At 41.2% G+C, this 18,589-nt stretch overlaps 1 protein-coding gene across 4 annotated transcripts in view; it reads right to left on the reverse strand.

The window, feature by feature from the left end:
- Positions 1 to 2,858: 2,858 nt before the first annotated feature.
- evi5b (ecotropic viral integration site 5b) overlaps positions 2,859 to 18,589 on the reverse strand; it is a 45,851-nt gene continuing 30,120 nt past the window's right edge. For all 4 annotated transcript variants that reach the window (XM_083767390.1, XM_083767391.1, XM_083767388.1 and 1 more), the window contains 4 exons: positions 16,984 to 17,130; positions 14,323 to 14,418; positions 6,793 to 6,888; positions 2,859 to 4,799 (listed from right to left, as the gene is read on the reverse strand). In XM_083767390.1, coding sequence (XP_083623516.1) covers positions 4,518 to 4,799; positions 6,793 to 6,888; positions 14,323 to 14,418; positions 16,984 to 17,130 — 621 coding nt within the window. In that variant the 3' untranslated portion in view covers positions 2,859 to 4,517. The remainder of the gene's footprint in view (positions 4,800 to 6,792; positions 6,889 to 14,322; positions 14,419 to 16,983; positions 17,131 to 18,589) is intronic.

Genomic DNA, 18,589 nt, shown 5'->3' on the forward strand with positions numbered 1-18,589 from the left:
ATTTTCAACTGATAGCCGAGCATGCGCACACTGCGTCTCTCGCCTGCCAGGTGTTTGGGGACAGACACAGACAGGTGCCTGTGGTGTGGGTGTGCGTCTCTCCACTGCAGACCACCGCCTCTAACTGGCCATTGGTCCTTAGCCCAGGACAATCGCAGGTCCCTTCAGAATCACACCGGGCTATATGTCTCCATGGCATGGGACTTGAAGCCCGTGGCAATCAGGATAAGAGAAGGCTACACCACTTTATCAATGCGTTACTCAATCTTGGTGGGTGAGGGAGGGGTGTTAGGCAAACAGCAGGGTGCCGGGGCCCATCAGTCTGACACACGAGAGACACGATGCGCTGTTGCTCTTATGAATTAATGCATTTTTCATGCAATAATTCTGGACAAATATCAGAATGAGAAGCCCTGCCGGCCTATTATATAGCGCTCTGTGAATCAATCGAGGCGACTCTGGCTATAGGTCTACCATTATATGGCCGGCCCGTGACAGACACTCTCGGTGCCGGTGCGCACGAGCGTTTCGAATTTCTACGTGGTATTATGTTGAGGAGGAGAAGGCCTCGAACAGAGGCAACCTGTTTTCCATTCGCTCAGGACGCTGATTAGGCCTACCTGGTTTGGCTCATTACGCACGGAACAATAGCACAGCATGCACAAGACAGGGGCCACTATAGGGAGCCCTGTGGGTGCAATGTAGTTAGACGCATTAGGCACTGATAATTCGTCTTAGTTTTTAGAGCCTATTTGTAAATGGTTTATGTAAATAAATGTTTTTTGCAGTTATTTTACGTCGAAGTGTGAATACGGATGCAGCAGCATGCAGAAGTGCTTAAATGATCAGAAGAAATATATAGGCATATATAGGCCTATCTCCTATAGGACAGGAAATCAAAGCTCCATATGTCCCGTGTTGATTAGCCTGCACAGTGCACACCACTGTCATCAGCATCCTGTCAACATGCTGCATGGTTAAGGAATGACACTCAAACTAATGACATGCAGAGAATCAGCCACATTGTACAAAGTTGTATTTTGAGCTTCCCTTTTAGATTATAGTTTAAGATGCCGCAAGTGATTTTCTTTCTTTCTATTTTGTTCTTCTTATTGTTGTTAAAATATAATGTTATATCATATGGCCTAAGTTGTAGCCTAATCATTATAGACCTGGTAGGCTATACAGTAGTTTCTACTATAGTTCAGACTTCAGACAGGGGTCTCCCTAGCCATACGCAGCTCATTGCATAGTCGATTTGGAGGATATGCTAACAATACAATTTATAGGCTAACAATGTAAAATGTATTTAATTAAGACTTAAGAGAGAACTACAAGTAGGCTACAACACAAACAAGTGAATTTGGATGATGAATAATATAGCCATAGGCCCATATAGCGAGCCTATAGGCTATAGCGTGCAATATCGGACAAGAGTTTTTACTTTTTTGTTAAAAAATACAAAATAAATAAACTCACGTGCACCTTTAAAATGTCCCAAGCCCAAATACTTCTTTATGTTCAAATTAAAGAAGACTGGCCTGTATCTCGTTTGATTGTAGGCTATTTAGCTATATTAAATAGGCCTAATTCATGGCGAATCCGCTGTCGATAGGCCTGCATGTATAGTTTAATTTTGACTGCGAGCATTAAAAAGAATAATAACAAAAAAAATCTGAAAGACCGCTGTAGCCTACGCGAGGGAATTATACTGAGAAAATCACACCCGTGTGAAGTGAGGGGCGCTCATCATCATCATTGTACATCATCGTACATCATCAACAATGGTGGTCCCTTATTGGCCAAGTGTTCCCACCGACATGTGATTGGTATGTGATTTGGTTTGCTCTACATGATTTTCCCTTAATTCATTGTCAATGGCGTTTAATGTTTTGATGTTTAATTTACATCATATTTGGCTGAATTTTGACCTAATTTCTCCTTTCATTGTCAATGGCAAATATTGAGAGTGAGTGTGAAGACAAAAGCTGTAAGGAGCACCCCTCAAAAATTACACCTGTGTGAAGTGAGGGGCGCTCTTATCATACATCATGTCCAGCTCTTAATGTTTGCGTTTACACTATGATGTAAAAATGGCCATTCATTATCAATGGCATTTAGTGTTTGTGTTAGAACAAAGTTTGTGTTTACACTGTTAAAACACACACTAAAAGCTGGACATACAGTAGGACGGGTGTGCGCCCCTCAAAAACCTAGACATGCTATCTTGCTAGCTAATACAATTAGGCTTTAGACTTGTTAAATGCTATTTTAGATACACCTGGACATCTGATTGCAAATCCAGACTCGTCGAGCAAAATAAAGTGATAGAAGTAGCTTATTAATTACAGTATAAGTTAATGAAAACTAAAGCCTATAGCCACCTACCCCAGAATACATTTCTCATTAGTCTCATGAGAATTGATGCAAGCCATAATGTAGCCTTGCCTAAAGTCAGGTCTAAGCAGTCAATTTAAGCAAAATGCCACAATACCAAATATGCTAGTCAATGTAATAACGAGAGTGTAGGCTATGGCATTACAACTTTTGAGTTTTTCTTCAAATATAAAATGCTTAATAAACTTAGCCTATTGTTATTAAAATAAACCTGCGTTGATCCTTCAAAACTGCCTGAAGTCCATTGCCGATTTATGATTAAACACCCCACATAATAACCACATGGGTCTCTCATAGTGCATCTCAAGAAGCCACTTCCTGAACACATTCCGAATAACAATAATTTGTTGAGGAAGAGGGTGTTAACTAACTCCCCAGACACACTTTCTGCCATTGAAACAGTTCATTATTTCAGCCTGGGTCATGAATAGGTAAAATACCGCAAAAAGACAAGACCAAAGTAAAAAGTATATCAAACGGTTTATTGTGAACTCATCACACAGGTGACAGGTCAATGACATCATGTTCTAGTTTTGCGTTTTTATTTATTCTAAATGTGTGGTCATAGTGTTAACGTATGCAACATGCGTCCATAAACTGCACTGCAGACTCAAAGTGCTATAAAGTGTTTCTCTCTCAAACAGCGACAGTTTATTGGTTGTCAGCAGGGTTAGGTGCGTGTTGGTGGGGGATCCTTATATGAAGATGATGACAATGTAGCGGTGGTGGAGTACCACCGCCATCTTCACTTACAAGAATGGCTTAGTGTTCAGGTCATTCAGAGTAAAACATTGATGCTCTACTGGACCTCTGTCCTCCCGTATGAAATGGAGTGGAGCTGGCTTGTGGCTGACAGCACAGTACAGTGCCTGCTTTGGTAACACTGTTCAATTCATCACACATTTCCATGCAAATTTAACACACCAAACCTTTGACAGATTTGATCATGTTTCCAACTGAACAGTGGAGATGATATGTTCTGTTTACCGGACTTTAAACAGAATTATTATATATATATTTTAAGGTAAGACTAAGAAATCTCATAAAAGCCACAGTATGTAGAAATCAGTCCCTGTAAACTGGATGGAAAGTTCATTTCAACTAGTAGGCTATCACACTCTTTAAACCGCAAGCTGAAAGCTTCACTTGAAGGGAACCTACGTCCGTTCCACTTTTTAAATGGGAAAATAATTCTCTGATGCCGTCAGCCTTTAAAAAGAAACGCACAATCTGCACCATATTAAACTATAATGTCCCTTTCATCTGACTTTTATAATACATTCTACACATTACATATGCAATAATAATTCTTTAGATACATATTTTCAAGTTCAAATGGAAATGAAAAAACAACGAGACACATTTACATATATACATGGATGCAAAATTCACTTGACCTCATGTTCCACCAGTGCGGTAGAAGGCATGCGATACTGGCTAAGGCCGAACGTCACCACCATCTCAAGTCAGTAGCTTGATACCAGTTCCTTTGATGCTGCATGGGCTCTCTAATATGCATAACTACATAGTGTGGTACACAACCAATCATGTATTTATGATTTATTTCTGTGTCACAACGGCCGATTACTGGTAGTAGTAAAGGTTTGTCTTCTTGGATGTCGACTTTAAAAAAAGTGATTGAATCAAGTGTCATAAAGCATTATTGCACAGTCTCTTTCTTTGCGTTGTACCTAGCTGAAGGGCCTGGTGTGGCTTGCAGTGTTTGCCCGTCACCCCTCCTCCCTTCCCTCTCCATGGTAATCTGGCTGCAGGAGTCAGATTAGTTGCACAGTCTAAATCAAATTCTTCTCTGCAGGAGTCCATGGTAACGCAGTCAGTGGTGAGCAGGTACTGTAGGTGTCTAACATCCCAGAGAATAATAATTATAATAACAATAATAATAAAAATCATGGACGCCAAAAGCAAATAAACGGAAAAAAGACAATCCATGTGTGACTCTCGCGATATGAAATGGCAATGCATTCCGCTACGAAACTGTGACATTGTAGAAGACCTTGAATTCTCCCGTAGAACGGCTACCGTGAGCCATCAGCATCTCCCATCATCCCCCAGTGTGAGTGGTATCCTGGGGACAGACTCCGGCCGTAAGCTAGCAGTGGTCACACCGTGGTGGACTTGTGGCTGCCATTGGAGGGTACAGTGAGGCGCAGGGCCTCCCCGTCCTCCTCTCCTTCACTGTCAGTGTCTCCCAGGTTGGGGTGCAGTCTGATACGGCTGCTGTTACCATCGCTCCTCCGCTGGTGGTGGTCCTGGAGGGCGGTGATGTCGTCATCCGAGGAGTGGTACGACTCGTTGTCCGTCGCGTAGTGATTGACGATGTGAATGCTGTCAAAGGTGGGCTGGCTGGCCATGCCCCCCCTCTGTCCTTTTAAGCAACGAATCTGTGAAGAAGAGGGGGAGGGGTCATTAGAGGTGTCCCCATTTTGGACATAGCTGAACAAAAAAAGAAAAGAAAAACTGTCCAAAATAGAAGATCATAGATCCACCATCCGGCCCTCCCATTAGCTAATTTTAATATACTGTAGGATGATGACATGCCCAAGATAGTGACGAAAGGTGGAATGTGGTTAAACTGGAGGTCAAAAGGTGAGGGGGGGAGGGATAAATCAACTGCACTTCTGAATTAGAATTACTGAGACAAAACATGCACAAAACTGCTACAAATACCACTGTGTGGTCAAATGTGGGCTGAGTGATCAGTGATGATGGAGTATCACTGTCAGAGAAGAGCGTGGATGAGTGTCACTAATGTAGTTACATGCAGACAGCAAATCAGTCCAAAAAGAAATTGGGATGAAACACGTTTGGTCATTTAAAGCCTGATTTATACTTGGTTGCGTATGGTTCACTGAAAACAGAAGATTTATAAGCTTGTGATAAGTTGTGAGCTTGAAAATCGTTGAAAAAGAGACTGTCTCAATGTGTTTTTACTGGTTAAATAAAGATTAAATAAAATAATAAAAATAGTAAATACCGGTAGTCTATTTTTGATGTGCGACATGAGGAACCAGGTATAAATCGTTCTTAAAGCTACTTTTTCCATTTGTAATTGGATTGGGTCTTGGGCTGGCCTGTACAGGTCAGAGATTTCAAAATACGTTCTGGGTAGAAACACTGGATACAAACTAGTACAGGTACATCCCTGTCAAGCTACTACTCACCTGCATCAGCCTGCCATGCAAAGACAGACATGTAGGAGGAAACGCATTCACAGGGCCAGTTTAGACAAACACACTGGAACATCACATTTGCCTACATCTTCCTAAATGTTAATTACAAAGAATGGACACGTAATACTGTATCTTGGATTGTGATTGAGTGCTGGTTTCTTTGCTTCATTTCTTGCTGACTTTCTTTTCTTTCTTACTTTTTAGATTCTCTGACCATTTCCTGCTAACTGAACTGACTCAGGACCAGGTTTAACTTTTAAGTTGTGGGGGTTTGTAGCAGACTGTCATTTGTTTTACAACCATTCGGATCCTCTCACCATTTCCTGCCAACTGACTCGGTCAGGACCAGGTTTAGCTTTAAGTTGTGGGGTGTTTGTAGCGGACGGTAACTTTTGCAACCGTTCCGCTCCTCTCACCACAAACACTTAAATCTACATAGCAGGCCCTTCTTCACCAGGCCTGAGCCAGCCAAGGGGAATTAACATCCTGGCTGACTGCACCACACTGCCTTGATATGAGGCACAACATGATTTAGTGTTGCGCACACAAACCACAAACCTTTTATTGAGATGGTTGCCTTACTTTAGCAGGAGGCGGTAAAATTACAAATATAAAGACATCCCACCTTGAGAATAATGGATGTACTGAAAGACCAGTTTCTTTGTTAGTTTAGAAAGCTGTAGTAACACTTGTTTGTACTTCAGAAATATGTATATGGTCAACTTCACCCATATTCCTAGTACACAAGAGTAAAATTCTTGTTTATGGTTCTTCAACATTGTAGCAGCAATAACAACAATTAAGCGATATGCCATGATGTTGGATTACATATATTGGGACCACAACCACTCTTTGTATTGGATATTACTTTCTGACATTCTGACAGAAATTATATACTGTGTACACACATACCAATATGATTCGGTTCTACAGTACCTGGGCATTGCACGTCAAAGCGACCATCGTAAACATAGTATTAGGTTGTGTGACTGAATGCACAATGCACTAGCGAGACGTGTGTGCTGCTGCTGCATACTCCGTGCAGGAAGTTGATGGGCGTAGTCAACAGTCTACCGTCCTCAGAGTAAACCCAAAATATGAGTAAATTGTGAAACATTCTAACACAAATAATTTGCGTACTGTACCATGACAGTACTGGTGCCTGATAAGATCAAATTGCACACAGTGGTTTTATAGGACTCACCTCATGTTTGAGTTCTCCTATCTGGTCCTTCAGGTCACGGATGTACTGGCTTGAGTCTGTGCGGTTCAGTTGACCTTGGACCTTCCCTTCTTCTTTCTATTTAAATGAACAAAAAAAACAACATACTAAATGTCTATGTCTCACTTGTCTCTCAAAAGGCAATGTAAACAAAGAATTTCTATGGAACTGAATGACAGATGGATAGACAAAATGGTCACAATGCCGATATGACAATAAACAGATTATTGAGTGTTTTGTTCATGTTGGATACTTGGATGGATCATGTAGTATACTCATGAACATGAATCAGTCGAAACTGACCGAGGATTGGATATACAAATACCTGAGATAACTGTAGAAAGACCATAATAACTGTCCATGCATAGCGCAACTACACCGGGTTTTAGTACAAAGCCTTGTAGTGGAAAGACTATCACTATAACATGGGTCAAAGAAAACAAAGAATATCAAAGATGGTATAGGCGGATTACTGCGCACACAGTAACATCACAAAGTGCCCTATGCTGTACATAAATATGTCCTCAGACTACAGCTCCAGCTGTCAGGGGAAGCCTGGCACAATATTTTTGCCATTTGTGCTTGATTTCCTCTAGAGGCCCTGGGGATGAAGCTCATAGCGATATTCAACAGAAAACTGCCTGCATGATGTTTACCTTCTTCAGCAAAGACATCTGCAGCTATAGGAGACAAACAGTTTATTTCAGACCTCAAAAATCACACCCATGAAGCCACCAGTTGACACAGCGGGCCAAGTGAGTGAGGGCAAACCACAGGCAACAGCTTGGAAGACAGAGAAAAAAAGGGAAGCTGTACGCACACTATGCAGGCGTGGGGTATCTAGGGCAGGGAGGTGAGATTGTCACCTCTGCATGGTAGCAAACACCCGAAATATAGACGGTGGTGGGGCGGGGGGTTTGATTCCTGTGAGCTCCTGATAGTGTTCTTTTTTCTTCTCTTTTTTTTGGGGGGGGGGGGGGGGGGGGGGGGACCAATCTAAGTGGTTGACGTTATTCCAAGAATCTGTGTTGTTTTTGAGGTTTCCTCCCCCTGAAAGCACAGTTAACGATAAGGGGCAGGCAGTTAATGAAACTTCCTTGTGCTCAGCTGCATGAATCACCAGGTGTCAAACTGTGGCCAGGGATGCCAAACGTCTGAAAAGTAATGGCTTCCTCACCCTCAATACGCCCAAAAAACTGTTCAGAGTAATTCAGAGTAATGAATGGCAGCAAGCTGTCATGAATTTTGAGTTGAGCTGTTGAAAATCTGGAAAAATAACGTTTCAACTAAGACAAACTCTGTGAGCCTCACATTAAAGAATCAAGAAGAAAATCACAGCCAATAATAAGCCTTCCTGGACTACATCCTACACAAGGAGCAGTGCACCAAAGCATTATGGGAATTGTAGTCCAGGAAGGAAGTGAGCCCAGTGTACATGACATGTACACTGCTAAAATGTAAAATATCTAAAACCACATATTACACACATAAAGACCCCAGTAAAGTGTTCTAAAAAAAGAAAAACATATATTTTTTGCAAAAATGGAGTGCAACCTTTGATGGCCATGACAGTATGACGTTGGACTGTATGTATGAGGTACAGCGCAATGTCACAGGATATTGAACACTGGCCCGGGCCGGCCTAGCGGTCCAGGCACCTAGGAGCCTGACAGCGTGTCGCAGGTTTGAGTCCCGATCCCGACGACATTTGCTGCGTGTCACCAAAATCTTCTACTGGATTAGGATGTTAAATTGTAGCTAGTGCTAGCTATTGTTTATAACTACAGGTAATGTTAACACATCGCTTCAGATAAGTAAGCAACAACTGTCTACTGTCTACACACTTCTCCCTTACTGCTGGGCAACGAAAAAAACAGTGGTTATCACTTTAAGACAAAAATCTTTTACATAAATCTCTAAGCATATCATCGAAACCTCAAACTAAATCAAGCATGTATCCAGTGTATCTCTGCACGATAGGAAGTGGTTTGTGATGTAGAGATACTGAGCTGCGGTGTTCAAATGGGGTGCAGGATATATACGGCTACTTCTATGTCTGTTAGTTGGGATAGCTGGAAACATCTTTCATTTTTCTGATACGAGCCGTGCAAAAACACACACTTTAATGAATTAAATAAATATAATGCTTCAAATCACACATCGCCGTAGCTTAGCAGATCTACAATACATGCTAACAACGCATTATGCTGCACCACAATTGAAGATTGTCTGTTTTTGGTGTGCAACACCCGCACGCAAGGCCCAAATCACACTAGTTGCAACGCCTTGCAAGTAAACGCAACTCCTTGCAACAAAACAGTTTTAAGGCATGTCACACCAATGCAACTCCTTGCAACTGCCATTGGGGATAATGGTTGCAAGGAGTTGCATGGCGAATCATTGTTGTGGTTTGGGCCTTAGAGGTTCTCAAATTCAGCCCGAACCCGACCATACGAGACGGGTTCGGGATGAAAATGCACCAGTATGGCAATTGATCAGGCTGGGACGGGCTTGGGCTGCTGAAAAAAATAAAAACGAATAAATAAATAATAATAATTCTGTTCCGTCTGTGTGTGTGTGTGTGTGCAGATCTGCAAGCCCAGAATGTGATGCGAATACCACCGTTGTGAGTTCGAAAATCTGCTTCTTTGCCTCGTTACAGCACAACATGTTGTGCAGGTACCGAAACCACAGACCAAGAACTCAACCCTGACACAGTGATTTTGCAATAGAAGAGTTTGGTTTACAGTTAAACAAACAGTTCATGCAGATAGGGATGAATTAAATGAGTATACCCACATTTAATGCCGATAATACAAACTTATCGAGTCAAATTCGATACACTGCATTTGATTTTATCGTAACCCAAATGAGAATTCTTTGCACAGATCTGAAAGAGCGGTGAGGGCGGTAGTGGTACATTTTGGTGCATCATGTTTTTGCTCCATTACCTAGTAACAAAACCTCAGACCACACTTGTGTGATTGTGTGTGCATGGGTTGAGGAGGAAGGGGTTTTTGGTTTTTCAGTGCTACTGTGTCCTTACACCGTAAACCCAGGGGCTTACGGTGGAAAACTTTGCTCTCTGCTCTCTATATATATATAGTTGTATGTGTGAGGCTGATAGTCATGCATATAAAAATTTACTAAATCTGCGTCTGTCAAACAGCAGCATATGCATGCAGCGACTTCTGATTGCAACAAAGGAGGTGCAATGATAAGTCACATTTGAATGTTCATTTTCAGTTCATTATAATATTAATATGGAACCATTATTTTACAACTTTATATCACCATACATTTTTGACTTAAGCCTATTATTGCCTAAACAAATTTGCATGCACGATTTAGGGGTTATCAGACAGTTGACTCATTTCAAGAAAGACCAACAGTCATCAGATAGTGATAGTTGACTTGTTTCAAGAAAGAGCACCATCTACCTTTCTGTGTCAAGTCTAGTGTTTGTCATTGCTGTGGGGTGCCAGGGTTGATGCAGTGGGGAGATTTTACCACTAATCAATAAATGCACTGCATGTGGATGCCCATAATTAAATTACATTTGATAGAGTACTTAATTTTGCTTGCAGTCTACTTTAAATGCCTTTAACCCATTCTGACCGGGCACCCATTTTGGTGTTGGCATCATGTTATGCTTTAGCTATTTAAAAATAGCAGATCTACAAGCTCATATCGCGCCACCGAGTGGCGCGATACGAGCTTGTAGGTCTGCTATTTTTTGAAAAATCGAAGAACGACTGACATTTTTAGAATCTGATCTCAGGTCAGAATGGGTTAATCAGACCAGTGTGTGTCCAGTGGAAACCTCGTATGAATCTGATCTCAGGTCAGAATGGGTTAAAAATGACCTTGATGAAGTACTGTAGGTGTCCTACTCAACATTAGCCTGACACTCAGAATTTTGACTGAGAGACTGCCATTGGATATTTTTGAGTTTTTTCATGTCATATGAAAGCAGGGAATCATAGCTTCAAATTGACATATTGGTTGTTCAGTTTGACCCATGCACCAGTTTTGGAGATATGGCTTATAGAGTTATGTCTTGCAGAAAACAGCGAGTTGAGAAAACAGGCTAACTCAACATGGCTGGTGTCGTGCAACCCTAATACTGGCAGTTCTTAAGTGTAATCCATCAGTATTGTTTCAGGAATGGTGATAGATCTGGACCCTGCATGTGTTTTGGCCACCCATATTATGTGTGGCGTTACATTTGCTTAGGGGTAAATAATGGTTTCTGCACTCTTGTTTGATGGGACTGGTTAGATGTTATCCAACTATCCCGTTTACAGTAGAGTAGAGCTGATGTAAAACTGGTTCCACTGAGTGCATACAAAGATTGCTTAATGCCCTAATGCAGATTTATGAGCAATAAACAGCATCTGTGAATAGCAGAAGATGCAGGTGTAAAATAATAACTGCCAGAGTTTTTACATATAGCCTATTGCATTCCTTGCCAGCTTTTTTAGTGTTTTGACTAATATTTCAAACAAGAACCACAGAATATTTTGTTCTATGACAATGCAAACACCAAATATCAATAAAGAGAGACGAGAGTCTCTAATTTCATCGGGGGAAGGGGGGGGGGGGGGGGGGGGAGTGTGTCAGAACGATGTTCCGTTCTTTAGTTTTTGGCAAACACTTTATGCGAACAGAAAGCAGAGACAAATGTGTTTTTATAAATCAGAACATTAGACAGGACCGATGTATTTTTTAGATCACGTTACTCATAGGTTGCACCCTCCATCGTATACACAGAAAAACTAAATTACAACATAGTCAATGGCAGGCTGCACCATGGATTGAAATGAATATATTTGTCAATGGCAGTCAATGAGTTGAGATACCGGTATGTTCTTTTACTTTAAAGTCCATATTGGTCTTTGCTGTGCTGATTAAACAACAAGTCCACAGTTGTCCACTGTATTATTGGAGAACTTAAATATGCTTATTCAATAACTGTCCTAAAACATCAATGCCCTCGTAAAATTAACCGCTTTCAAACTGAAGATTGTTTTTTATTAAATTAATTTTGTGTAATACATTTTTTTAAGGCGCTAGCCCCTCCTATATACAGGTTTAATGTTTGTTTTTAGTTCAATGTTTGTTTTAAAAATGTCATTGACAATGAAGAGAAATTAATGTTTGTTTTGTCCCTAACACAAACATTAAATCCCATTAACAACTAGACAAAGTGCCAATCGGCACAGGTCTCCACCAGGGCAGGTCAGGTTGTGGCCTCATGGTGGCGCTATAACAGGCTGTTGAGGAAGATTTGGGCCGGAGGTTCGTGTTGGAGGGATGCAGGTACAATGTTTTTCCATGTGTGCATACATAAGTTGTATACATATCGATGCAGTTATAGCTAAAAACAGGAATTGGCCTGTTATAGCGCCACCGTGAGGCTGATTTTGAGGAAAAAATTGTGGCATGTCGTCCTCGGCCTAGTGAAAATGTGCGTGTATAATTTAACGGAAATTGCACACTGTGTTTGTGATTTGTGGCCTTTTTTCGAAATGGACGAATCGTGTGAGCTTTGGAAGCCAATCTTAGCCAATCAGGATGGAAGATGGGAAATGGTGGCGCTCCGTGTTGATCACATGACTATGGAGATAGTGTATACCGATTTGCGTGAAATTTGGATAAAATCTGAAGGAGTAATAATAGAAAATGTGTTTTACATATGTCGGCCTCCTGGTGGCGCTATAAAGAGCAGATGTGAAAAATTCCAGGCAAAGGTTTTTCCTTGGCCTTTAGGGAGTTGGCATACAAAGTTATCCACAGATCCGTGCAGTTAGAGGTAAAAACACTTTTCGGCCAGTTATAGCGCCACCTTGAGGCTGAGTTGAAATTGTTCATGTGGCATTTCGTCCTCGGCCTAGTGGGAATGTGGGTGCACAATTTCACGGAAATCACGCGATGTGTTCATGATTTGCAGCATTTTGTTTGAAACTGAGCACTCCTGTGAACTTTGGAAGCCAATCTTAACCAATCAGGATGGAGTCTGATAAATCTGAAAGACCCGTTTAGTTGAATGGCTCTAGAGAGACTGTGTACCAATTTGCGTGATGTTTGGACAAAATCTGTAGGTGTACTGTGCAAAAACTTGTTTTGCACAAAGCGGCCTCCTGGTGGCGCTATAACAGGCCGTTCTGGAAAGTTTGGGGCAGAGGTTCATCGTTGGCATCCAGGGAGTGTGTGTGCAAAATTTGGCATGGACCGGGTTAACGGTGGCCGAGATTAGCTGCTCACGGACACACGGACGGACGGACACACGGACGGACACACAGACGGACGGAGTGCAAAACATACTCTCCCCACATGCCTTCGGCCTGGTGGAGACAATAAAGAGAATTTAATGTTTCTTTTGACAGTTTGTTTTATATCAGCATTACATCACCTAATCACAGCTATACCGAATTCCCTCCTCGATGTTGTAAGATGATAAGAGCGCCCCTCACTTCACACGGGTGTGATTTTTTTAAATGTATTTTCTAGAATAGTAATCACCTCGCAATATGATGCACTGTGAGCATGTAGACTGTCTATTTTTGGCTCTTTTGGCAATTGTTTTAAAATGGGCCATAATAAGTCATTTGTTTTCATTATCATTTTGTGACCTCAGTTTGATAACTGATAGTTGATACTTTTGATTATCTGTGTGTCATGGCATGTTACATTCTGTAGTAAGAGCAACGGTGTCATAACTACACACCCTGCAGCCCTGCAGAACACACATCAACTTACCCCACCTTCTTCCTCACATCAATGAAGACACTAAAAAAAGATGCAGCCACTTGAAGATACAGTACATCCATACCGGACGCGATAAAAATAAATCGCATCACTTCAATCGCGGTAGCTGTGTCACTCTATTCAACTGACATTTTGTGAATTTGGTTGCAGGCAGCAGCATTGGCAATGTGTATATACTGTAAGTTATAACCAGTGCGCAGATTTGTGAAAACAAAATAAGGGGACAATCTACAAGTTCACAACACACAACATTGTGAGATTCATGTGAACCATTTTCAATATTTTGAAATTACAATTTACAAAAGAAACAAATTAACAAAAAGCAGAAGCAAGTTTCAGCAAAAGAACACCACGTGTGCTTACCAGAAATACCAGAGACAGACAAATTAATTATCTCTCTGTCTCAAGTGTTATATCAATAGCTCAGGATATCCACACGCAACAACAACCACCTACTGATCCAAATGGGTCCTGCATCAGATGTTGCCGTTTGCCTCCACGAAAATCGCTTGAGTTGAACATTTTTAAATCTACACAATCCATATCACTTCGGGCGTAGAAACAAAATATTGCTCGATCTTTGCGGTGACTTGATATTGAATCGTGTGGCATCCGTTGTGAACGCACCTCTGTCTCTGCAGCTTCCATCTTGAAGATGGGCTATGTCTCAGTCTGGATTGTTAAATGCTACACAAAGAGGGGGTGGAGCAGTGAGATAATAAGATCAAAGTATTGAATTACCTGGATCTCAAGTTCTGAGATCTGTTGCTGGAGTTCAGCCATAGCAGCGATGTTGTCAGCTTCTCTCAGCCTCACTGCCATCACCTCCTCCTTGCTCTGCAAGAACAAAAAACATAAATGAATACAAAGGGGCACCCGGAGAAAGTTCCTGCCCACTAATGCGGAGACTAGAGGTTAGAATGCAGTGGCCCGGCCATAAAAAAAAAAAAAGAATTGGCAGTGTTTGCGGGAGAGAAGCCAGAAGAGGGTGAGCTTTGTTGTTGCACTAGCGATTTCTACAGGTTGGTCAAGGGTCTCAGCAGGGGTGCTGAATATGAGGAATTGCGTGTTCCTCCACATGCTACGTCTTCTCAGTAAAGTTCCTCATACTGGCAGGCGATTCCCTGTATATCAGAGGAGGCATGTCATTTCAATAGTACCTAACCTAAATGACCAACTATTGTGGGTCATTTGTGATAAGATTACAAGAACCGATTCTGTACATAGGACGTTGCCACACGTCATAGCGCCACCTACCGACGCATACATAGGATGTCTGAGGACGTCCTAGCGCATCCTCAATGATACCGGGCGAGATAAGAATATTCTGATTTTCTTTCCTTAATTTTTTGTCAGTTCGCCTTTCGGCTACCGTATACTATACGCTCTGCACTCAAATTAGCTTACTTTTTTACTTATTAGCTGTCCAGGGCGCTCTCCGTGGTTATGAACGGATCGATATACTGGCGCTTCATTTCTGCTCCTCATCAGTCTCTCCCGCGAAATATGAACGCTTTTTGGATCATATATCGTATAAATTAAAACGATCGCAATGTAAGCTAGCAATGTAAAGTAAACTTTTTTTTTGAGGATTGTTTCCGGGTCATGGGTTTCAGAGTAAAAGTGACCAGACAACTCTGGCACCCCAGAGCTCCTATTTTGAAGAACTTCCGGCACTGATTGTGTTAAGTATTTGGGGGAAGCAGGGAATTGGCTAAATTTAGGCCTGACGTCGAAATTTAAAAGATGTGTAGCAACTCATAATGTAATAGCAACTCATAATGTAATAAGGGCTCAAAAAGGCTCATAATGTAATAAGTTAAATGTAATAAAAACTCATAATGTAATAATCAGCTCATAATGTAATAAAATCATGAGCGCATAACGTAATAACAGATTTTTCAAAAAAAGACGTGTTACATTATGAGTTGCCTTAATAGGCAGCTCATAATGTAATAAAAGTTCATAATGTAATAATGGCCCATATTGGTGAGAAAAGTCTTACACTGTCATCGTTATTACCTCTGTTGACAAATGTAGACTTTCATATGGCCCATATAGTTTTACACTGTCATTGTTATTACCTCTGTTGACAAATGTAGACTTTCATATGGCCCATATAGTCTTACACTGTCATTGTTATTACCTCTGTTGACAAATGTAGACTTTCATATTGTCACCTTATTAACCTAATTGCCTAAGGGCCGATTCATACTCCTATTTTAGAGCCGAATAAAAGTCGGTTCGGCACTGTAGAGCCTACAATTTGACGTCATTTGAGGTTCGGGGGGCGGGTACCGTCCTAAAGTCGGCTCTTCGGTGCTACTGAAAATTTCTGACGAGCCGAAATCATTTGTTTACACTACAGCGCCGAAACAGCGGTAAAATAGGAGTATGAATCGGCCCTAAGTCATTTTTTGCCAAATAGTTTTTTGGCCTAAATCACCACCTGGTGATGCTGGCCACCTCTGGTAAAATCGCCCGAGCCCTAATGTAAAAGGCCTTCCTGTTACACCCTATTAAAACAATGGCCTATGTCAAGAGGGAGACTTAGGCCATATTATTTTGCCTAAGTCATAATAAAATGTGACTTAGGCCATTTTAACACACCTTTCAAAATGGGAGTGAATGGGACTGAATGGGAGGTACTGTTACTATGGGACTGATACTATGGGAGTACATGGGACTGAATGGGAGTGAATGGGAGGTACTGTTACTATGGGACTGATATAATGGGAGTGAATGGGAGTGAATGGGAGGTACTGTTACTATGGGACTGATAGAATGGGAGTGAATGGGACTGAATGGGAGTGAAAGGGAGGTACTGTTACTATGGGTAAGGAGACAACCCACAGAGCCTAGTCCCTCCATGTGCCAGAAGTGTACCTCCCAGCCTTGGCAGAGTAGTTCTGGAGTAGTTCCAACAGATTGTGTGCCCCTGGTTTTTCCCTAGTGGGACTGATTGAGGGTAGCTACCACTTATATATAATATATATACCCTATAAATTATAGGGTATAAGTGGTTAACAGCGCAATCATTTACAGTCCTATATAATATAGCTAGCATAGCAATCAGTGTTTGGATCTGGGTCAATGAAATATACTCAGACAGGTGCTTTAGTTTTGATCATCAGAGCAGAATTATGGCCTTTTGTCTTACATTAACCCATTTTGGGCGGGTACCCCTTTTGGTGTTTTAAACATGTTATAATTTAGCTATTGAAAAATAGCAGATCGCGCGCTACGAGCTTGTAGGTCTGCTATTTTTATTTAAATCGTGAAAATATTTATTTCAGAAAACTGGAGGATTTAGAATATATTTTTTATTTTTTTAGGTCAGGCCTAAATGGGTTAAACACAAACTAAATGCCATCTAAATGCCTTCCCTCAGCAGACTTGTACCTTGCATTCAATCTCAGCTTGCTTCCTCTTGATGTCCTGCAGTTGCACGAGTAGACCTTTATTTTGTGCCGTGAGTGTCTGCACACGCTCCTGGAGGCTCCGCCCCTCCTGCTCAGCCCGCCGCAAGTGGTTTCCATGAATCTGATTCTGTGTGCACACATGAGTTAAGAACATCATGAATAAGTGTTAAAATATATTATATCATGTTGTATGCATTCATCTGATGTCTCTCATAACACTCACTGTATTGGACTGGAGTAGAACATTCGTAGTCCTAATACTTAAAATGTTTCAGTTTACACTGATGAATTGAATATGAAGGATCCCAATGGAAACAAGCCATATGCTTTCTTGGGTTTTAAATCCTCTTAGCAGACCTTGTATTGAACTGTACTTTCCTGTGCTTTTTTCTGTAAACTGTAAAAGATTCAATCAAACTGGTGGACTGGAAACATAGACTTGGAAGATGACTGCTGCTCTCTGGTGGCCATTCCCCAACAGTACAACTATGCCATTATTTAGTTTAATGGTGAACCAACAATCCAATTTATCAATCAATGACATATATTTTCACCTTTGTAATGAAAAAAATAAATAAAAACTTGTAAGTGTACAAATGTAACCAAATGGACCCTTAGCCATTGTGTACACTCTCAGACTTAAATTAACAATCAAGATTTTACAGTGAATGGTGGGGAATGGGCCATTAACGCCAAGCACAATCTTAACTATAAACATACTTCCACACTGAAGAATGATATGTTCTGTAAACAGTGGCACCAAATGCACGCTGCATTGGAGTGTATACAGAGGCAGAGAGCAAGAGAGAGAGATCCCTGCCTCTGTGGTGCTGAGTGACATATGCAATAGCATATGGATAATCTAAATCTGTATAATAATCTGATAATCTGAAGGAGGCGAGATAATTAGTTGTAGACTATTCCTGTGGTAATGCCAGTTAGCCTACCAGCTAGCGTTAGCTATTCATAATTAGGGATGGAGCTCGATAACAGATACCCGAAAAAATCCGATAACAAGCTCATTGAGTACCCGTTATCAATTGGCTTTGGGTTTATCAAGCCTGTTATCGAGCATAGCGGCCCATGGTGTCAAGACAAGAGGCAATTAAGAAATAAATGTAATCATCCATGCTGGCAAACATGTCGGTCTAAAAGTGTATTTGATACATGCCAACCAGCGCTGCCTGGGTAAACAAAATTACACTTTTAAAGTGACGGTACACCATACAAATATTAACCAGTTAAGTTTCTTAAATATAATTTGTATTGGTAAAAAGGTCAATTGCTTCCGTCTGTTAGAAAAGTACTGTATTTTGAAGGCTCTAGTAAAGGATACTGGTTCTGTTCAGAATTTATTGTCTCCCGTCTTTCCACAAAATAATAGAAAATGCTCGATAGTGGGCTCGATAAGAACCTGGCTCGATAAGCCTGATCGATAAGGTGCTCGTTATCAATAAAAATGAACGAGCTCCATCTCTATAATCATAATCTTCTCCTCATCTCCGTCCATAATAGACCTCACTGATGTGATTCAGAGGATTGAGTGAACCCGATTGCATCTCATATGTCCTTCTGATGCGTTGTCG

Source organism: Protomyctophum parallelum (assembly GCF_964188405.1).
Source record: "Protomyctophum parallelum genome assembly, chromosome: 6".
Classification (NCBI taxonomy): domain Eukaryota; kingdom Metazoa; phylum Chordata; class Actinopteri; order Myctophiformes; family Myctophidae; genus Protomyctophum; species Protomyctophum parallelum.